This window comes from Zootoca vivipara, chromosome 17 (genome assembly GCF_963506605.1).
Source record: "Zootoca vivipara chromosome 17, rZooViv1.1, whole genome shotgun sequence".
In the NCBI taxonomy this organism is placed as follows: domain Eukaryota; kingdom Metazoa; phylum Chordata; class Lepidosauria; order Squamata; family Lacertidae; genus Zootoca; species Zootoca vivipara.
Window position 1 is genome coordinate 35218272 of NC_083292.1, and position 22387 is coordinate 35240658.

Consider the following 22387-nt stretch of genomic DNA (forward strand, 5'->3'; position numbering starts at 1 on the left):
AAACATCTGGAGAGCCAAGGTTGCCTATGCCTGCCCCAGAGACTGTTGCCACGCTCTGAATCATACCCTCCAACTCCCGGATTGAAAAATCCGGGATCAGCGGCGGCACGGCACCGGACGTTGCTTCTACGCGGCGGTACAGCACCGGAAGTCGCTTCTATGTATGTCCAGACATGCGTAGAAGCAACTTCCGGTGCTGGTGCTGCCTGGTTTCCGGTGCCCAGACATGGGCAGAGTGGCACCGGAAGTCGCTTCTACGCATGTCCAGGCTGCCCATGTCTGTATGTCTGGGCACCAGAAATCGCTTCTGTGCATGTCCAGACATGTGCAGACAGCCGGGAGCCGGGACATGGCCGCTGGCAGGAGCTTTACGGGATATTTACGGGATATAATCAATTCGGGATAACAGCGGGAAATGGTAACAAAATACGGGGGTTTCCCGCGAAAAACGGGAGACTTGGCAGCTATGCTCTGAATCCCACTGCCGGCCTGGAGGATTCGGCTTCCCACCTGGCCATCACCGAGCAGGGAACCCCCGGGCCCAGCACACTCCGGTCCTTTAGATGTCGCTGGCCTCCCATCACCCCCCTGACCATTGGCCGGGCTGCCTGGGGTTGATGGGAGTTGGGAGTCCAACAATGTGTTGAAGGGCCATAGAAGGTTCCCACCTCTCTTGGTCTAACCTATTTCGCAGGGTTGTTACCGTAAGGATAAAGAGGGAAGGGGAGATGAATCACCTGCAGTGCTGGCTGGAAGTGCTTGCTAGCCAGGAGCAGCTGGGGGAGGCTGTTGGGCAGATCCAGGCGCTCGAAGTACCAAACCAGGTTCCAGTAGATGATTGGGTGGTTGTCCACCAGCTCCGGCTGAGACAGGAAGTCCCCTCCCTCGTTCTCCAGGAGGGTCTCCAGCTCCTTCCGCAGGACTAAGGGGCTCAGGTAGGCAAAGGCCAGGTGCTCCACTTCGGGGGCTGGACCCTGAGGAACCTGGAAGCGGGGGGAATGAAACGAAGCATGGGTAAGAACAAGGAAGGCGTCGCGACTGACGCCAACCCCAGTGTTGCTCTCGCCCATTTTCAACTTTACTGCCACAATATAAAAAAGGGGCCAGGATTAAAAAATGGATAGGTACGAAAACAGGAAGCTCTGGACGGAGAACCGCCTTCAGCCCAAGGGCCGCTTGCCCTCCTGGCAAGCTTCTGGGGGCCGCATTAAAACAGTGGGCAGGGCCAGAGGCAACAGAGGAACGAGAGATTAATCTGAATTTCACCTTTGCAACACTATGTTTCTGGCAGTTCTTATTCTTAACCGTAAGCAGGCTTAAGCCCCGTCAGGTAAAAAGGTGGGATAGGAATAAATTTCTACATGCACACTTGTACACATACCAGGCAAGCAAGAGGCAGTATCGGATTTTGGTGAGGGCTAGAAAGCTGATTTTTGAATTTTAATTTAAAGAAGCTAAATCGCAGGCCCAGCACCGTGTCTGGTAGGGATCGGACGTGGCCATAAGGCATCGAGCCAGCTTCAAACGTTCCAGAAGCGAGTCCGCAGCATTTCATGCCGAGGGGGTGAGCCTGGGTTCAAAATAGGCCTATCTAGCTAGAATAGAGGGAGGGAGGGCACAGGCTCAGGGGCTACAGATGTGGACCTCCATATACACCCTTCACTAGGCCTGCTTTGTACCCTAAATGTTTTTTCCTGGGTGGAATGTGGCCTGATCAAAGAATCGTAGAGATGGAAGGGACCCCAAGGGTCATCTAGTCCAACCCACTGCAATGCAGGAATCTCAGCTAAAGCATCCATGGCAGATGGCCATCCGACCTCTGCTTAAAAACCTCCAAGCAAGGAGAGTCCATCACCTCCTGAGGGAGACTGTTCTAACGCCGAACAGCTTTTACTGTCAGAAAACTCTCTTCTGATGTTAAGTTGGAATCTCCTTTCCTGTAACTTGAAGTCACGGGTTCAAGTCCTACCCTCCCTTGAACCCTGATTATGCCCTCTGGCTTCCCTAGATGAGTCCCTGCCTGTAGCAGAAACTAGCCCACTGCACAAAGGTCCTGTTTACATTGGTTGCCCCGCCCACTTTTGCCTCTGGCTCCACCCACCACTGGCATCATGCGGCCCTCGAGAGCTTGCCCAAATGGTAATAAGGCCCTTGGGCTCTCAGTGTTGCTCCTGCTGCCGTTCCCCCTCTCATCGCAACTCCCCTGTTTTCTAGCTGCAAGACCCAGAAGGTTCTCCCGCAAGCCCATCCGCACCGGAGACTCGGTGAAGCCGTTGCACAGAGACCCAGCCCTAGACTCCCTTCCGGGTTCCGGCTCAGCTTCATCCAGAGACAGGCAGTGGGAGCGGTCGCTGAGGACGGGGCCCTGGCTCCCTGGGGCGGGGGCTTCGCTGTCCCGCGGACAGAGATCGGAGGAGCTAGAGCTGGTGTCCGAGGTGTCAGCGACGCTGGGAAGGCTGAAATGATGGAGAGAAAAACATCTACTCAACAATATATGCCAACATATTCTAGTCCTTCCCCCCCCTTTCAAACATGAGGACTAGAGCCTTACTTTAAAAAAGCAAGCACCAAGCGTCTTCCTTCACCCCCACACTCAAAACAAGCCATAGATGAGACAGCTAACCTGTTTCTCAGCCTGCGTTGCAAGAAGGGAAAATCACATGTCCGTATGTGTAATAAATAAATCCCTGCACCTAGAAAACCAGAATGCTGGAGAAGATGCTGCTGGACTCCATCATCCTGACATACTAGATTTCTAGGTGCATGGAATATTTGGAGGTGGTTTTTTTTTTTTTTTGCTTTTTTGACATTTGTTTTTTAAAAAGAGGAATTGAGTTCTCCTCTGAATGTCAAAATGGCACAACCCAGACATAGAGGGTTGTAGCCAACTGAGTTCTACTCAAGAGTTGACCTATTGAAAACGGACCTAAATTAGTCATGTCCATTCGCTTCAATGGTTCTCCTTTGAAAAAAGGCTTGGCATTGCATACAATTCCAGGCTGACCACAGCTCGCTGTTATTTGCAAGGGCTAAGCCTCTTTTCTCGGGAATCCTAACCGTCTCATTTCTCCAATTCTTTGCTACCCATCTGCTCTGGCGCCACTTACTGGTGGCTCCCTGACTTCTGCCCCACCAGTCTTAGGAGCCTTTCATTGGTTGTAGCACTGCCTGTCATTGCCTCTGGCGCCACCAAGTGGTGGGCCCCCCTGAGTTCTGCCCCACCAGTCCCAATGGAAAGCAGCTAGTGCTGCTGATCAGGCCACCTCTATAAGGAAAGAGGAGTGGAACCGCCCGGGGTTCTGACCTGGGGGCCGCCTTGAGATCCTGGATCTCAATGCTGAGGAAGGGCACAAAGGGGCGGGCGCAGAAGGAGCAGGTGGTGTTGAGGTTGGAATCGTCCGAGCTCCAGCCGGCCATCACTTCTTCGTCGTACACCAACGAGCTGCAGGCCTGGCACCGGGAACAGCTGGAGAGCAGGACCTGAGCAGGACGGAAGGAAGATCAGGGAAAGAAACTTGCTTGGCAATGGCCCACAGAATCACAGAGGGCAAAGAGTCGCATGCAGACTGTCAGTTGAAACAAGACAGTTCCCAGCCTGCAAGCTTAAAGTCACGGCACACAAGGGCAAAGGAACAGGGAGGGAAGAGGAAAAAAGCAAGCTCTGGCACTGGCTCTTGAAGAACCGGTTCTTATTTGTGGCATAGGAACAACTCAGGAGCGGGAGGCACCTAACGAAGCTCATATTTCAGCAGAGAAAGTGGGGGACAGTGTTGTATAGGGGTTACAGTGACAGACTTGGACCTGCGGGACCCAAGTTCTAGTCTCCGGCTGACCTTGGATCATTCACAGGCCCTCAGACTAACCCACCTCATGGCTGAAAGGATGAATTGGAGTTGGGGCAGGGGGCAGCCATGTACCTTGGAGAACCATGTTCTCCTAGGGAGAAAAGGCACAGTAGAAATGTAATGCTAAATTAAATGAAATTAAAGAGTCCAGTTGCAGTGTTTCGAACCAGCTGGAGTCTCCAGATCAAGCCCCCAAAAGCAGCCCCACATTGAGTGCATTGCAAATAACTGAGGCTTAATTGGGATGCTTGGAGAGTACACCTACTGCATGATAATACATGGATGTTGGAGAGAGGAGCTTTTGAGGAATGCAGGGAGAACGAGTCAGGGACGGCAAGCTGGAGTATACCTCAACCGCCGGACTCTCTATCAGCAACTCGCTAGATTTCCGGAGGTTGAAACTGCACAAGGAGCTGTTCGAATAATCGTACTCGCTGCCCAGGGACACGGAACTCTGTTGCAAAGGAAAGTGGGGTGGGGTGGGGGAAATAATTGTTGAATTTTACAACATAAATCGTAACAAGAAATAATGCACGCCTCAAACGCAGACAGTGAATCGAGTAACCAAGCAAGGAGGAAGGGCGATAATAGGACCCCGGGTGTTAAGTCCTGAGGCAGCGCACACTTAAGTGAAATTGTGTTTATTGGGAACACCATTGAAGAGGCCTGCAAACACCACAATCGCTCCCTCCAAACCTCCTTGCTCAAATTCTGACTCCCCAACTCTCCACAGGCCTCAAAGGTTGGTGCAAGGGCTCATGGGATTGCACTTGCAAAGGCTTGTGGGATTGCTAAGCATAAAGGTAAAGGGACCCCTGACCATTAGGTCCAGTCGTGACCGACTCTGGGGGGTTGCGGCGCTCATCTCGTGTTATTGGCCGAGGGAGCGGGCATACAGCTTCCAGCATGACAAAGCCGCTTCTGGCGAACCAGAGCAGCACACGAAAATGCTGTTTACCTTCCCGCTATAGCGGTACCTATTTATCTACTTGCACTTTGACGTGCTTTCGAACTGCTAGGTTGGCAGGAGCTGGAACCGAGCAACAGGAGCTCACCCCGTTGCGGGGATTCGAACTGCCAACCTTCTGATCGACAAGCCCTAGGCTCTGTGGTTTAACCCAAAGTGCCACCCGTGTCCCAATTTGCTAAGCATGGTTTCGTGCTATTTTTGCGCTCTTCTGCCCTGCCCTCCCTACCTCGGAGGCAGTGGAGCCTGGGCGCTCGCGAGGAAGCAATAAGCGGCTTTCCAGCGGGCTGCGGCGAGGTGGGAGGTCCCGCTGCTCGGACCCGGGGCGAGAGTGCGAATGCTCTGTGGTGAAACCGTGTTTCAGCGACGGCCGCTTGATGGGCGAGAGCAGCTGCTGGAGTTTGGCGGCCAGGCTTCTGCGCGGTGTGCCGCTCCCTATGCCGCGACTCTCCGCCCCTGTGGCGGAGCCTTCCAAGCGCCCCGGACCTGGCTGAGTGTCCACGCTGCTCAGGGTCAACCTGTCGCTCTCGTCTGTCAAGAAGCTGCTGACGTCCGACAAGCTCCCGTCCTCGGAGCTCCCGGCCCGGCCTTGCAACCAGTGGGGCAGGGCAGGGAGCGTGCTGCTGCTGCCGTGGTCTGTGGCGCCCAGGCCCTTGGTCGCTGAAAAGCGGGAGAGGACAGGAAAGGATTAATAAGGATTACAGCGGGGGGGGGGGGAGAATCTAAGGCCAGGGGGTGGGGTCAAATGCGGCCCTCCAAGCCATGCTATCTGGCCCTCAGGGCACACCCCGCACTGTCCCTGCTTTGCACCCTCCTTGAGGGTTTCTGCCTCGCTGGAACCTGTCTGTGGACTCTGCTCGTGCCTCTCAGCCTGCCTTAATGGAGGGCAGAGCAGGTGGGGTGTGCAAATGTGTTTAAGGAAGTGTCCTACTGTAAGAAATAAAATTCATGCTCATTCCCCTTCCACTTTTGACTCTGGCCTTGCCCACCACTGGCACACGGCCCTTGGAATGTTCATTGCCCCTCCCACTTTGGGCTCTGACCCCGCCCACTACTAGCACACGACCCTTGGAATGTTCATTGCCCCTCCCACTTTGGGCTCTGGCCCCACCCACCACTAGCACTAGCCCTTGGAACAACTCGGGAGCGGGAGGCACCTAACGAAGCTCATATTTCAGCAGAGAAAGTGGGGGACAGTGTTGTATAGGGGTTACAGTGACAGACTTGGACCTGCGAATGTTCATTGCCCCTCCTACTTTTGCCTCTGCCCCACCCACCACTGGCACATGGCCCTTGGAAACCTGCGAGGGAATGAGGCAGATAAAGCGGGGCAGAAAGGTATTGTGCCTGGAGGCGGTTGGAGGATGGATGGCGGCTAACAGAATGAGGTTGAACCCTGTCAAGACAGAAGTACTGTTTGTGGGGGACAGGAGGCGGGCAGGTATGGAGGACTCCCTGGTCCTGAATGGGGTAACTGTGCCCCTGAAGGACCAGGTGCACAGCCTGGGAGTCATTCTGGACTCACAGCTGTCCATGGAGGTGCAGGTCAATTCTGTGTCCAGGGCAGCTGTCTATCAGCTCCATCTGGTACGCAGGCTGAGACCCTACCTGCCTGCAGATTGTCTCGCCAGAGTGGAGCATGCTCTAGTTATCTCTCGCTTGGACTACTGCAATGCGCTCTATGTGGGGCTACCTTTGCAGGCAACCTGGAAACTACAACTAATCCAGAATGCGGCAGCTAGACTGGTGACTGGGAGCGGCCGCCGAGACCACATAACACCGGTCTTGAAAGACCTACGGTACATTGGCTCCCAGTACGTTTCCGAGCACAATTCAAAGTGCCGGTGCTGACCTTTAAAGCCCTAAATGGCCTCAGTCCAGTATACCTGAAGGAGCGTCTCCACCCCCACCGTTCTGCCTGGACACTGAGGTCCAGTGCTGAGGGCCTTCTGGTAGTTCCCTCGCTGCGAGAAGCCAAGTTACAGGGAACCAGGCAGAGGGCCTTCTCGGTAGTGGCGCCCACCCTGTGTAACGGCCTCCCATCAGATGTCAAAGAGAAAAACAACTACCAGACTTTTATAATACACCTGAAGGCAGCCCTGTTTAGGGACGCTTTTAATATTTAATAGATTATTTTGATGTTCTGTTGGAAGCCGCCCAAGAGTGGCTGGGGAAACCCAGCCAGATGGGCGGGGCATGTATAAATAAATAAATAAATAAATAAATAAATATTATTATTATTATTATTATTGCTGAAGTGTTGGCATAGTTTAGAGAAAAAGCGAGTAAGAGGAACACTAGAACTCGGGGACACCCAGCGTTAAACGGTGGAACTCCCTCCCACAGGAGGCAGTGACAGCCACCAAGGTGGATGTCTTTAAAAGGGGACTGAGCAAATTCACAGAGGGGAAGGCTATCAAGGCCAATAGCCACAATGGCTGTGTCCTGCCTCCACAGTCGGAGGCAGCGATGCTTCTGAATACCAGCTGCAGGAAGCCACAAGAGAGAAAGATGCTCCTGTGCTCAGGTGTGACTTGTGGGCTTCCCATTGGGGCATCTGGATGGCCACCGTGGGAACAGGAGGCTGGACAGGATGAGTCCTTGGCCTGATCCAAGGGCTCTTATCAGCTTCTCCCTCCTCTCCCTGTTGGGTATATTGATCCTGTTGCAACTATTTCCGAGATCCTTAATGCATTTTGCCCATCTCCCTTTTTAAGAAAGAAAGAAAGAAGGAAAGAAAGAAAGAAAGAAAAGAAAGAAAAGAAAAGAAAGAAAGAAAAGAAAAGAAATAGGAGAAGTCCGGTGCCTTCAGTTGCCCCTCTCCGAGGACCCCTCCGCCTGCCTCCAAAACTCACCACGAGCCACTCCAGCTTCTGGCTCATGCTGAGGGAAACTGAGGCTGCCGCTCTTCACCAGTGACGTGGATGGAAGGCTCTCGGTCACGTTGCCCCCAGACCAAGTCGTCTGCCGCTGCAGATTGGACCGGGACCGGGACCGGGACCGGGACCCTGGCATCTTAATGCTTCTGCCTTCTGCCAACAGAAGCAGGGAGAAAAATGCCATCTCTAGCAGCCAGCTCGGACCAAACCTTTTAAGTTCTTTGCATCACAATTAACCTGCTAGCGTATCCATCCCAATGACCTATAGATGTCACCTTTCTGAACCTGCTTCACCCCCCAGACCCCACTTCAAAGCAGTTTGCGGAAATCAAGGCACCTTTCAACCATCAACACTCTCCCTCCTCAACGTATTTATCTCTCCCTGAACTGCCTCCGCCAGGGGTTATTCTCCCAGGCAACACCTGAGGTAGTAAGGCCCCTTCCATCGGCTTGCCAGGCTTGCCCTACCTTCCATGTGACAGCCCTTTAGCTATATGAAGATGGCTATCATGTCTCCTCTCAAGCCTCCTCTTTCCCAGGCTAAACATACCCAGCTCCTTCAACCGTTCCTCATAAGGCAAGGTTCCCATACCTGACTGGCTGCTGACGCTCTGCGATTCTGCCTCGCGCTGACGCTGACGCAGGGGCTGGCGGAACTGGGCAGCCCCCAGGACGACGTTGCGCAGCTTGGCCCAGCGGAGGCGGCCTCCCTGGGTACCGGATGGCCATTTGCATTCCAAAATGGCCTACGGATGAGCAGGAGGAGGTGAGATGATAACATAGCAAGTGGCGGGCGGAAGGGAGCTCTCGGGTAGATCTCAGGGCAATTTGCCGAAGATCAGCAAGGGATTCTGATCCCCAGTTATAAAGCTTTCGTCCCCTCCCTAAATTGGGTGAGAAATAATGTTTAGGGGGGAAACTAGGCAGTTGCCTGGCCTGAATATGTGGCTCTTTCTCTCATCCTCAGAGTCCCCGGTGCAAGTCCCCTACAGGCTCTTCCATTCCACAACCGCACAGGAGCACAGGCCTGCAGAATCGGGTACCGGTTCGAAGCCCTCTCAGGACTCTGGCCTTGCGCTGAGACAACATCTCCTATAGCTCAGCCAGCTGGGCTTGCTAGGAGCTCTCCGGGGTGCTGATTTGTCTTTTCAGCTCCTCAGACCTGACTCTGGGCCAGAAAGCCTCTCATAATCACCGCCACTTCTCTTTGCGGGTTTCCCCCCCAAGCCCCAGGGGGAACAGCGGACGCCGGACACTCGTCCTTATACCCTGTGCCCTGTTGAAGCAGAATCCCCTCTGACGGAGCCGAGGCGGCACAAGGGGAAGTGGAGAGGTCTGCAAGCGAGCAAGCAAGGTACCTTGTTGTAGTAGCCATAGGTGATGGTGTTGGGCACGATGCCAGCCCGCTTCATCTCCAGCAGCACTCGGACGGAGAGGATAGGCTCGCCGTATTGACCACACAGCTGCATCAGGATTCGGTAGCAAACCTGAGAAGCGGGAGGGCAAAGAGAGGGCATGAACGGTTGCGGATCGCTTATCCCCTTCCCTGCCTTACCCCTTGCCAAGGGAGAATCCCATGCAACAAACATAATAATAATAATAATAATAATAATAATAATAATAATAATAATAATAATTTATTTGTACCCTGCCCATCTGGCTGGGTTTCCCCAGCCACTCTGGGCGGCTTCCAACAAAGATTAAAATACATTAAAATGTCACACATTAAAAACTTCCCTAAACAGGGCTGCCTTCAGATGTTTTCAAAATGTCAGGTAGTTGTTTATCTCTTTGACATCTGATGGGAGGGTGTTCCACAGGGCGGGTGCCACTACCGAGAAGGCCCTTTGCCTAGTTCCCTGTAGCTTTGCTTCTCGCAGCAAGGGAACCGCCAGAAGGCCCTCGGCACTGGACCTCAGTGTCCGGGCAGAACGGTGGGGGTGGAGACGATCCTTCAGGTATACTGGACCGAGGCCATTTAGAGCTTTAAAGGTCAGCACCAACACTTTGAATTGTGCTTAGAAACGTACTGGGAGCCAATGTAGGTCTTTCAAGACCGGTGTTATATGGTCTCAGCGGCCACTCCCAGTCACCAGTCTAGCTGCCGCCTTCTAGATTAATTGCAGTTTCCAGGTCACCTTCAAAGGTAGCCCCACGTAGAGTGCATTGCAGAAGTCCAAGTGAGAGATAACTAGAGCATGTACCACTCTGGCGAGACAGTCCGCAGGCAGGTAGGGTCTTAGCCTACGTACCAGATGGAGCTGATAGACAGCTGCCCTGGACACAGAATTGACCTGCGCCTCTATGGGCAGCTGTGAGTCCAAAATGACTCCCAGGCTGCGCACCTGGTCCTTCTGGGGCACAGTTACCCCGTTCAGGACCAGGGAGTCCTCCACACCAGCCCGCCCCCTGTCCCCCAAGAACAGTACTTCTGTCTCGTTAGGATTTAACCTCAAACCTACAATTTGACTTGGTATTGTTTACAGTGGTGCCTCGCTTAACGAATGCCCTGCTTAACGAAATTTCTGCTTAACGAAATGATTTTTCGAGCGGAGGTTGCCTCGCTAGACGAATGCGTTTTACGAAAAATTCATCTAGCGAATCGCGGTTTCCCATAGGAATGCATTGAAAATCAATTAATGCGTTCCTATGGGCAAAAAAAAATTCAAAAAAAATTCAATGCATTCCTATGGGATTCACTAGATGAATTTTTCGCTATAAGAAAAGACCCATGGAACGAATTAATTTCGTCTAGCGAGGCACCACTGTACTTCCTTTCACCCAAGATACTCTGAGAAGGGCAGCTCTGGAAGGCCCACAGATTTCTGAGGTTCTGCAAGGCCATATAACCTCAGTATCGTCCTACCTTGATTTGCAAGGCAGCTCGGGGCACACGAGGTCTTTCTTGTCCCTATTACTCAAGACCCCCTTTTTAAAAAACCCTAAGATGCCTGTGATTGAACTTGGCACCTTCCGCATGTAAGGCAGAATGAGACACTTGCTTCATGGGCTGCAATTAGGCCGGCAGGCTAGAAATTCCTCGCTGCTGATCTAAAGGGCTTTCTTGTGAGCAAAGTGCAGAAGACTTGCTCTCTGCTGCTCCAGAGGGCGGCACAGGAGGAGGATTGGGAAGCAGATTCAGGCCAAGAATCAGGGGAAACGTATTGCCCTGTATTGTGTTTTATTTTATTTTTTATTGTTGTTGTTGTTACAGTGGTCCCTCGACTTACGAAGTTAATCCGTTCCGAACGGACCTTCGTAAGTTGAAAAAATCGGAAGTTGAAGCCAATGGGGAAAAAATAAAAAATAAAAAAATCGGAAGTTGAAAAAATCCTATCTAAACTGCATCCAAAATGGCGGACGGAGCGCTCTTCATAACTCGAAACACCCTGCCACTGGAAAACACAGGTGGATGAGTATCAATTACATGCAAACATGTGATTAAGGAATTAACATAGATGTTAAATAAAAATGGGGCCAGTAAACATCCTTGTCTAACCCCTTTTTGAACTGGAATTCCATTGGAAAGTCTGCCATCCTGTGCAAGTCTTATCTGAAGGGTATTACAGTATTTTCATGTAATTTAATTAACAGGAGTAATAGCCTTCTGTTGATGCCCATATCTGCCAGTTTAGCCCAAAGCCTTCCCCTAGACACGGAGTCAAATGCTGCCTTTAGGTCCACAAAGGCCGCATAGTGACTTTTTCCAGTGTTTCACATATTTGTAGATGAAATAGTCAAGCACTAGACAATGATCAATAGTAGAGCGGCCAAACTCGAAACATTCGTACGTCGAGTTTCTTGTAAGTCGAGGTACCACTGTATTTTACATGTATGTATCTATATTGGTCAATAACCAGCAGAGAAGGTAGCAATAATGTAAAAAAGTTTTGATGGATGTAATAATGGAATATTGAACGGTTTAGTTTTTGTAAAATATGCAGGGATTTATGATATGCAAAATGAACCATGGAAGGAGAGGGAGGGAAGTCATTGATATTTTAAGGATGTTTAAATGAGTATTTTAACTTCTCATTTGACTTCTGAAAACGTTTGAAAACCAAGGCGCGGCTTCCGATTGGCTGCAGGAGCTTCCTGCACTCAATCAGAAGCTGCGGAAGCCGCGTCGGACGTTCGGCTTCTGAAAAACGTTCGCAAACCGGAACACTCACTTCCGCGTTTGCAGTATTCGGGAGCCGATTTGTTCAGGAGCCAAGCCGTTCGGGAACCAAGGTACCAGTGTGTGTGTGTGTGTGTGTGTGTGTGTGTGTGTGTGTGTGTTTATAAAAGGTAGCAAGAAAACAGAGCACATAAAACATAGTATAATTAGTTAAGTACAGTATTAAATGTAGAACTGAAAACAATGTAAAATATATAAAAAGTGGGAAATAAAGAATAATTATATTAAAACGGCAAAAAGCACTTTAAAGTGTTAACTTTTGTCCTAGGAGCTGTCCAGCAATGGAACAGACTTCCTCGGGAGGTGGCCAGCTCTCCTCCACTAGATGGATGCAGGTGGAGACTGGGCAGCTGCCTGCCAGGGATGCTACAGGGACAAGATCCCTCCATTGAGCAGGGGTTGGAGCAGATGGCCTCTGGTGTCCCCAGTTGCAAGCTTCCTGCACTGCAGGCTCTTGTGCTAAGCAGCAGGTTCAGATGAATTCAAAGGACCAAACCAATTTTGGACAGCAGGCACCCCCAAGCTCGGCCCTCCAGATGTTTTGGGACTACAACTCCCACCATCCCTAGCTAACAGTGGTCAGGGATGATGGGAGTTGTAGTCCCAAAACATCTGGAGGGCCGAGTTTGGGGATGCCTGCTGTACACTAAACATCGGGGAGACAGCATCAGGCTCCAGCAACTACCTCATCGGGAAGCACCACCTTCTTGGTCTCCATCTGCTTGAGCACCTCGTAGGCTATCTGCAGGGCCCGCACCTTGGAGGCTGCAGCCCGCACGTAGGTGGGCAGAGCGATGAACCACAGGCCGTAGCAGTGCCCCAGCAGGCACTTGGCCCACATGTCGGGCATCGCGGAGTACTTCTGAGCCACCCGCTGGGCTACCTTCATTTCCTGGAAGGGGTGGGGAAGATTTGTGGGGTTTGGGGGGGGGAAGAGAGGGAGAAGGTCACAATGGAACTCGAACAATTTATTTCTCAACCGCACCGTAGCCCAAGGTCAATAGCGATTAGCCAGGGTTATTTCTACCCAGAGCAGAGCTGCTGAAGTTAATCAACCAGGGTTAGGGCCGCATCTGAACCATACTACCCTGTGGTATCTTTTCAAACCGTCATGGCTTCCTCCGTAGGACTCTTGGGGACTGTGTTCAGTTAAGGGTGCTGAGAGTAGGAGACCACTATTCCCTTTACAGAGCTATAACTCCCAGAGTTCCCTGGGAAGAGGGATCAAATGCCCAAACAGCTCTGGGAATGGGGTCTCCTAACAGCTCTCAGCACCCTGTTCCCAGAATCCTTTGTGGGGGAAGCCATGTCTATTTAAAATGATTATTTCACACACAGGGCTTTAAATGTGCAATGTGAAAGTGTCCTTAAAGCACTTCAAAGCGTCTTCACCCCCATTGTTTAGCCCAGACACTGAGGTCCAGCTCCGAGGGCCTTCTGGTGGTTCCCTCCCTGCGAGAAGCGGTTACAGGGAACCAGGCAAGAGGGCCTTCTCGGTAGTGGCGCCCGGCCTGTGGAACGCCCTCCCATCAGATGTCAAGGAAATAAACAACTATCTGACTTTTAGAAAGACATCTGAAGGCAACCCTGTATCGGGAAATTTGTTACGTCTCATGTTTTACAATTTTTTATGTGCTATAAGCCACAGAGTGGCTGGGGACACCTGTAGCCATTCCTGCAAGCCCAGGCATAAACCCTACCTGTTTGGTCCTGCGTGGAGCTGGGCTGCTGGGAGCGCTGGTCCGGGCTTGGCAGAGTGAGGGCATGAGCTGGTCCTGGGGACGCTCAAAGAGCTTGGCTTGCAGCCTGGGGAAGCCGTCGTACCTGGAGTGAAAAGAGAGAAGGAGGCGGTCGGCTAACTGAGTTGTGGCCTTCCCCTAAAATAAAGCAAGTTTCTAGACCTCCTGCTTCTGAATAGTTCTAAACAGGCACATAGGAACAGCCATATACAGAGTCAGACCGCTGTCCCCCTAGCTCAGTACTGACCACACTGACAGTCAGCAGCTCTCCGGGGTTTCATGCAAATTTGCAAGGCAGATGCTCTAGCACTGAGCGGCAGTCCCTTCCTGCAAAAGGAAGGCAAGATTCTAGTCCTCACTGTTTTGAGTAAATAGGAAAATGGGTCACTTGAGTTGGACTGCTGCTGCATCTAGCTCAATATCGCTGACACGAACTGGTAGTAGCGCTCTCCAAGATTTCAGACAGGCATCTTTTCTGGAGATTTTGGGATCGGAATTCTTCTTGCAAGGCAGGGGCTGTTCTGCTGCTGAGTTATAACCCTTCCCTAAAGAGGATCTCCTCTCCATGTCAAGAGTTGATATACAGTCATACCTCGGGTTGAGTACACTGCGGGTTGCGTACTTTCGGGTTAAGAACCATGTGGACCCAGAAGTGTTTACTTCCGGGTTCCGCTGCGTGCGCATGCGCAGAAGCGTTCTATCGGCGCTTCGCGCATGCACGGAAGCAACACTCGGGCTGCGTACTTTTTTGGGTGCGGACGGCACCCCAAAACGGATTGAGTACGCAACCCGAGGTACCACTGTACCAACATGCTTACTTGCGCAGCCCCACCCTGGTTTCTGCTGGTTACCTCAAGGTGTGACCACGATGACTGCATTGACCACTAATTAATTTCAAAGGGTCTTATCTGAGTAGGGTCAACATTCTGATGCAACCCAAAAAAACAAAAATGAAATCTCAAGCTATGCTCTCTCTCAACGTTTGAACAAAATGATCTAAACCATTTACATTTCCCCCACACCCTAATTTATACACACAAAATCAATGTGTGCTATGGTAAGTGACACAGAAGTCTTCTTCAAATATTTGGAGGTAGATGTAGAAGATGGAGCAAGCTAGATTTCCATTGCTCCAGAAGGTAGGACCTGAATCAAGGCATTCAAGTTGCAAGAAAAGAAATTCCGACTACAGGTTAGGAGGAACGTCCTGATACCGTGTTTCCCCCTTTTTAAGACGTAGCCATAATATAAGACATAGCAGGATTTCTAAGCAGTTGCGCGATATAAGCCATAACCCGAAAATAAGACATAGTGATAGACCCTTCCCCCCTCCCGCCAGCCAACTCTCCCCCATAAAAATCTCTCCCCATTTTACTGTCGCTCCAAAGACACGCATTTCTTTTAAAAGCTTGTAAAAATGCACCGTAGAGCCGTTCCTGCAGCCTCGTGATTCCCCCTCCTGTTTCTGTAAGCATTTTTTAAAATACCTGTAAAAGGATTCCAAAATATTTTTTTTTAGCTAGGCTGTGTGAGCTCTGCTTGCTTGGTGAAGAGGAGAAAAGTGGCATTTGCGGTGGGGAGAAGATGAAAGCACGAGGGAAAAAAGAGGGGCGATTGAAGACGCTGCCTTCCCCTTTAGGGAGAGACTCTGTGTGCGCGTCTCTCTCTCTCTCCCCCCCCCCCCCCCGCCTCTCTCTCTCTCTCTCTCTCTCTCACACACACACACACACAGCCCACCTCTCGCTTCCCCCCACCTTTCCCCCTTTTAATAGCCTTTTAAAAAGTGAGGATTCTTTTTTCTTTCCATTGCTTGTCTGTAGAGCTTCCCCTTTAAGGATTTGTACCGGTACCGGGATCGCTGCCGGTGGCGCAGTCCTTGCCTTGGGGATTAAGGACTTTCCCCTTCTCGCTGTTTAGGAGCTGCTAAACACTGCCCTACACCCTACACAAAAGTTAACATTTTGTGGGTAAGAGAAACACGGACGGGTTGTTAGGACCAGCAGATTATCTCACCCCGCTTTCTGCTGGCTCAATTGCTACTTAATTGCTACCATTTACCATCTTAATTGCTGCTCAGCTGGCTGCTTTGTTTTCTACAGTATCTCAGCCGGTAGCCTCTTTGCTATCAGTGCTACAAAGTGCTACATTGTTGGAACTTTCGCTCTTAAGTCTTGGGCAGTTGGCTGGCTGGTAGAGATCCTTATTTGCTTTAGTATAGGCTACTGCTACGACTGCATCACACAGATAGATTCCATTATACTGTACTGGTTTAAATTTAAGAAGCTCCAGTGTAGCAGATTGCTATTAAGTGAGTCCCCACCTGTGAGGGGAGAGAGAGAGAGCAGCCCTTCGGAGGAGCTCCTTCCCTCCCTCACGAACATCCCAGGGCCAGGGAGAGAGGGCTGGGCCAGCGATGCACACACCTCCCTTCCCTCAGACTCCCTCTCATGGAGCTTGGTGGTGGCTGTTGCCCGTCATTTTCTTTCAGTCAAGAGTCCTGCCCCGCAGGGAGACAGGGAGCAAGAGGGGCACTGCTCCTGATGTAATAAAAATACCGGTAAGACATTCCCTGAAAATAAGCCACCCAGTGTTTTTTTGAGGAAAAAAAGTGATAAGACGGTGTCTTAAAATGTGGGAAAGACGGTAGTAAGAACTGTTCGGTAGTGGAACCAAAGGTGGTGGATAGAGGCTTTTTAGACAAGAGGTTGGATGGCAATCCGCTGGGGACTCTTTAGCTGTGATTCCTGCATCGCAGCGGGTTGGGCTAGATGACTCCTGAGGGGCCCCTTCCCAACTCTGCCATGCTGTGATTCCAGCAGAACTCACTGGTAGCGCGGTGGCAGCTCGGCACCATTGGGTCCGGTGGGCTCCTCTGGGGGCATGATGAAGACGGTATGTTCGCTGCCGTGAGTGTCGTCTAGTTCAATCAGGGGAGTTTCCTCCATCTTCTCCAGGTCCACCTGCACCTGAGCAGGAACAGCGATGGCAGGAGAGAGAGAGATCTTGTGAAGTGCATTAACGTGGCGTCATGGCCTCACATCAGGGGATCTAGGAAGCGGTCACTTTTAAAAGTCCTTCTTTAAATTTAATGAGGGAGCTCTTGTAGACTGCAAAACCCTTACAGTGGTACCTTGGTTCTCAATCTTAATCCGTTCCGGAAGTCCGTTCCAAAACCAAAGCGTTCCAAAACCAAGGCGTGCTTTCCCATAGAAAGTAATGCAAAATGGATTAATCCGTTCCAGACTTTTAAAAACAACCCCTAAAACAGCAATTGAACATGAATTTTACTATCTAACGAGACCATGGATCCATAAAATGAAAGCGATAAACAATGTACCGCAGTCACACAATCCATCCATCAGTAGCTGAACTGGGTTCCACACAGTCACAAAAAGAAAACAAAAAGAGCCGCAAAAACAAAAACGCAAAATAAATAGCAAAAACAGACAGACCTCGGCGTAACACTCAAAACGGAAGCGTGGCACTCACATCGGAAGCATAACATTCAAAATGGAGCATGTTCGACTTCCGAAAAAAGTTCACAAACTGGAACACTTACTTCCGGGTTTGCAGTGTTTGGGTTCCAAGTTGTTTGAGTACCAAGGCGTTTTGAGAACCAAGGTACCACTGTACTGGGACTGGATTAAGTTCTGCGGGGACAGCCCCCCACCCTTGACTGAAGTATCCCCCCATTGCTTTAAATAGCACACTCGACAGTTGAAATTCACTAAATCTCATTTTGACTGTTCAATAGCCTGATCAGCACCCATAGACTGTTCAGCACCCATTTCCTGGGCCCCCAGCTGAACCCACATTTAGCTCCCTTCCTGTCACCTTCTCCACGCAGGAGTCGAAGAACTCTAGGGACGTGTGACGGTCGTTGACGAAGGAGCACTCCTCAATGAACTGCGTGAAGAGCTGGGTGCGGAGGAGCTGCCCATAAAACTTGTGATACGCCCGGTCACGTGACTTCAGGAAGCCTGGATTGGGGAGGGGGGGAAATGGGAGGCAGTGATGGTGTAGTGGTTAGAGCACTGGACTAGGGCCAGGTGGACTCAGGTTCAAATTGGCACTCAAGATATTGCCTTTGTTGTTGCCGTTGTTATCTACTCATCTCATGAAATTTATGTACTGTATGATTGCAGAAAACAAGCAAAAAACCTCAGAGGTTTTGCAAAAAAATGTAAGCCATGAAACAGCTATTTTAAACATTGGAAAAAATAATTCAGATCAACGTCAAAGCTAAAAACCAGGCTCAACACATGTGTCATAAAACACATTTCATAAAGTTTGTATACCGCTTATAAAAAACAAGCAGAAAGCCTCAAACATTTTTTGGTTGCTGTTATCTACACATCTCGTAAAATTTATCTATCATATGATTGCAGAAAACAAGCAAAAAACCTCAAAGAGGTTTTGCAAAAATAAAGCGATGGAATTATCAGAAAAACTATTTAAACGGCAAAAGAAAAGATCAATGCCAAAGCTGAAAATCACACTAAAACGCAGGTCTACATTTTATACATCTCGATGGTCTATCTTATCTTGGGAGGCAGAATACAGTCACTGTGACCAGAAGCTGCCGATATCCTCCATGAATTTGCCCTCCCTCACTGGAACATAAGAAGATAGCTCAGTTGGAAGAGCATGAGACTCTTAATGTCAGGGTCGTGGGTTCGAGTCTCACGCTGGGCAAAAGATTCCTGCACTGCAGGGAGCTGGGCCAGATAATTCTATGGTTCTAAGAGCCTGGCTGGTGGATCAGGCCCATGGCCCCTCTAGCTGAGCATCCTGTCCTCCAGGAGAAGCTCCCACGAAGGACCTGAGCGCCGCGACAGCTCCCTCCCCTTTCTTGCCGTACCCTGGAGGTTGAAGAGGCTACTTGAGTCGCGGGTCTTCTCAGAGGGCGCCTGCGTGATGGGCAGGAGGTAGCAGCGATAGCCCTTCAGGAGGCAGGCCATGAAGCGCAGGAAAGCCCCCTGGATGTCCAGTTCCAGCTGTTTCCGCCGGCCATAGATGACGTCATAGTCGGTCAGCAGGAATTCCAGGGTGGCCTCCTCAACGGGCCGGTTGTACACTGCAGAGGAGAGGGCGACAAGGACATTAAGGAGGTATTCAAGCTCTCTTACCCTAGTGGTTTCTAAGTGGAGGCTGGGTGGCCAACCTATCAGGGATCCCGTCAGCAGGATTACATCACAGAATCATAGAATTGTAGAGTTTGAAGGGAACCGCAAGGGTCATCTAGTCCAATACAGGACTAGATGAAGCCCAACGTGGAGCTCGGACCCATCTTCTTATGGGTATCATTCCCAAATTTTATGATTCTGAAAAGGTTGCAATATAATTTGTTTCTAAGCCTGGAATGTGTAAAGTCCGGCCCGAGGGCCTAATCCGGCCCGCCGGTCGATTTAATCCGGCCCTTGTGTCATTTTATTTCCTGGGGTAAAATCTCCAAAAATGCTGAACAAGTTCAATTAAAAAAAAAAAAGCTCAACAACTTTGGGATAAAATCGTAAAGAAAAGCTCAGCAACTTCAATCCTAAAAAAACTCAACAACTTTGGTTGGCCTTCATGCATGTTCAGTTCATCAAATCTGGCCCTCTTTGAAAAAAGTTTGGACCCCCCTGTTCATTTCTAATTTGTAAGCCTCTTAATATTACCTCCCCCCCCCCCAGAAAAAGAATCCCTAAAGGGTATGCAGAAATAAAACATAGAAACCATGTTACAAAAAAGGTAGTTTGGTACTAGCGGGGCCCAGTCTTCTGGGACAGGAAGCACACAAGCATTTGAACATCAGAAGAGTCTTGTTGGGTCAGGCCACTGGCCGTCTAAGTCCAATATCCTGTTCTCACTGTGGTCAACCATATGCCCCAATGCGCAGCCCCAAAGCAACCCCTGAGTGAAACAACACTCTCCACAAATATGATTCCTGGGAACTAGTATACGGAAGCATCTCTTTCTCTGGAAGTAGAAGGGATGCTTATTCTGCTAGAGGGGAAGAGGAGGAAAGGAACCTGACTCGTACAAAGCCAGATCCAGCCCAGGGGGCTGGGAGACGCTCTCCGTCCCAGGGCCGCATACTGTTATGGGTAGCCTTCCGAGGGCCACGTGCGGCTGGCAGTGGCGAACAGTGCCGCTTGGCTGCCCGGGGCGGCACCCACTGGGGGCGGGGCGTTGCTCCACAGCACGCATGCGTCCTGACGCATGTGTTGTGACGTCACGATGCACGCGCGTGCCAGGACGAGCCAGGACAGACTGCGCATGTCCGCACATGCACAGTCTCTCCAGGTTGGCGCTGCTGCTCTGCTTGGCCGGTGCTCTGCTTCTTCCTGCTCGGGTGGAGGAGGCCAGGGGCGGGCCAGGGGCCCCTCCCTTGCTACATGCCTGGGGCCTGGTGGGTGGAGCTAGAGGCAAAAGTGGGTGGATAAACAAAATGACAAGTTGTACGGCATTGTACAGTAGGCTAGTTCCTACACAGACTCGTCTCTCTATCATCCACCCAGGCAAGCAAAGAGCCATGATCAGAGCTCAGGGGCACATCCCCAGCCAGGCCAAAACACTCAAAGAGGGTGAGAAGCAGGGTTGGTGATGAGAGGGTGTGGCCTGGAAAGAGGGGTGTGGCTGAGGAGAGTTCTGAGGGGTGTGGCCTGGAAAGAGGGGCGTGGCTGAGGAGAGCTCTGAGGGGTGTGGCCTGGGGAGAGTGGCGTGGCAGAGGAGAGTTCTGAGGGGTGTGGCCTGGGAAGATGGGCATGGCTAAGGGGAGTTCTGATGGGTGTGGCCTGGGAATAGAGGCGTGGCTGAGGAGAGTTCTGAGGGGTGTGGCCTGGGAAGAGGGGCGTGGCTAAGGGGAGTTCTGAGGAGTGTGGTCTGGGAAGAGGGGTGTGGCTGAGCAGAGTTCTGAGGGGTGTGGCCTGGGGAAAGTACTAAGGGCCACATAGAGAGGCCTAAACCAGGGTTTGTTGGCTCGCATTAACAACAGGGAACCGCAGACCTAGGGGAGGGCCTTCCGGGCCTCTCTATTTTGCTCTTGGGACTTCCCCTGGCCAGATGCCCCCACAGACCCTGCCGCACACCTTCCTTGAGTGTTTCTGCCTGGGTGGAATATGTCCTTGAACCATGGTTATGCCTCTTGCTTGTCTGGAGGAAAGAGAGGAGCATTAGCCATGGTTTAGTGTTGCCCCATTTGCCCCCCCCCCCTGCTCCACTGCCTTCATCTCTCTCATGCCTGCACCTGCTACTCACTTTCATCCAGCTGATGGTACAGGGAGTTCAAGCAAGCCAAGAGCACCTTGCAAGGTTTCCGAGGCAGCGACCGGATCGACAGCAGCTTCCTTTCCTCGCACCTGCGCATGGAGGAAAGCTGCCTTTACGGTTAGTGCCTCCTGCTGACCCGCCCCGCAGCCACGGCGTCCCCCCACCCTACTCCTCCCCGCCTGCTCCCCACTTGCAAAGAGGACCCCTTCCCAGAGTTTCACAGCCGCACCGATTCCCCATCAGGTGCCCCGACATAAAAGCTCACACAAACAGCAAAGGGGGAGTGAGATGCAGGGCGGCCAGACTTCTGGATTAGGAGCTGGGAGAGAGCAGGGTTCGAATCCCCTCTGAGCCATGAACCTTGACGGGTGTGACCTCAGGCCAGTTGCTCACTCTTGGCCTACCCTACGTTACAGGGGGGGGGGAAATAAGGGGGAAAATGTATTCCCCACCTTGAGCTCCTTGGAGGAACAGTGGGATACTAATGGAAAGACCCACAGATTTATCTATAGAGGAACAGCCACTGAAGAGCCTTGAATTAACAAAAAACAACTGTTTTAACCCATAATTTATTATTTATACCCTAGTCAGATGGGCAGGGTATAAATAATAAATAATTATTATAATTATGATTTTTATTTATTTGTAGCATTTATATCCCACCTTATTTCTTTCTCCACGGAGCTCAAGATGGCCTCATGGTTCTCCTTGTTTATTCCCCCAAACAACCTCGTGAGGTAGCTTAGGCTGAGAGGCAAGAACTTGTCCCAGGGAATGAGCCTCGTGACCAAGTGGGGATTCGAACCCAGGTCTCCTAGCACCTGGCCTGACACTCTAACCCAGGCATCCCCAAACTGCGGCCCTCCAGATGTTTTGGCATACAACTCCCATGATCCCTAGCTAACAGGACCAGTGGTTGGGGAAGATGGGAATTGTAGTCCAAAACATCTGGAGGGCCGAAGTTTGGGGATGCCTGCTCTAACCACTGCTCCACGTGAAGTGCGGCGGCGGGGGGGGGGCACCCTTTGCTAATTACTGTAATACAAATGAGGGAAATCTTTAGCCCCGAAAGTCATTTATATTGACGCAGGTACGATTTGTGCCGATCTCTTAAAATTTAATAAAACAAACGGGTTTAAAAAAAAAGATAGAAGGGGGCAACGGGGAGTCCTTGCAAGGGGGGATGGGGAGCAGGTCGCCCCCCCTCCCCATCCGGCACTCACTGGAAGATGGTGTTGGTGTCCAGATCAACGCAGATGACGTCGTGTGGCGGGTCACAGAGGTCGAAGTAGCTGGAGTGCACCCCGACAATGAAGGGCACCGGAGCGGACAACACGTCAGCCAGGGTGAGCGGGCAGAGGGGGATGTATGGGCACTGCCAGTGCAGTGGGAATATCATCTGGGGGGGCAAAAACAGAGGTGAGGGCTGGGGGCGTTGGAAGGTCTGGAAGGATCTGGCAGGGGAATAAAAATACGTTGCGAGGCCTAGATGGAGGAGACCGGGGGCCCATATGCACTGCACA

At 51.2% G+C, this 22387-nt stretch overlaps 2 protein-coding genes across 5 annotated transcripts in view; one reads left to right on the forward strand and one right to left on the reverse strand.

Annotated features, from left to right (window-relative positions):
* DENND4B (DENN domain containing 4B) overlaps positions 1 to 22387 on the reverse strand; it is a 60640-nt gene that overhangs the window by 6711 nt on the left and 31542 nt on the right. For 3 of the 4 annotated variants that reach the window (XM_060269889.1, XM_060269890.1, XM_060269892.1), the window contains 15 exons: positions 22088 to 22263; positions 20853 to 20953; positions 18472 to 18687; positions 17445 to 17590; positions 16437 to 16576; positions 13572 to 13695; positions 12557 to 12763; positions 9050 to 9178; positions 8284 to 8437; positions 7668 to 7844; positions 5042 to 5472; positions 4195 to 4299; positions 3305 to 3480; positions 2255 to 2456; positions 738 to 983 (listed from right to left, as the gene is read on the reverse strand). In XM_060269889.1, the coding sequence (XP_060125872.1) occupies positions 738 to 983; positions 2255 to 2456; positions 3305 to 3480; positions 4195 to 4299; positions 5042 to 5472; positions 7668 to 7844; positions 8284 to 8437; positions 9050 to 9178; positions 12557 to 12763; positions 13572 to 13695; positions 16437 to 16576; positions 17445 to 17590; positions 18472 to 18687; positions 20853 to 20953; positions 22088 to 22263 (2730 nt within the window). The remainder of the gene's footprint in view (positions 1 to 737; positions 984 to 2254; positions 2457 to 3304; positions 3481 to 4194; positions 4300 to 5041; positions 5473 to 7667; positions 7845 to 8283; positions 8438 to 9049; positions 9179 to 12556; positions 12764 to 13571; positions 13696 to 16436; positions 16577 to 17444; positions 17591 to 18471; positions 18688 to 20852; positions 20954 to 22087; positions 22264 to 22387) is intronic. The other variant, XM_060269891.1, reaches the window with a different exon arrangement.
* LOC132591387 (uncharacterized) overlaps positions 14825 to 22387 on the forward strand; it is a 32656-nt gene continuing 25093 nt past the window's right edge. Inside the window, exon 1 of the mRNA XM_060269893.1 lies at positions 14825 to 16253. The gene's annotated coding sequence lies outside the window, so the exon portion shown is untranslated. The remainder of the gene's footprint in view (positions 16254 to 22387) is intronic.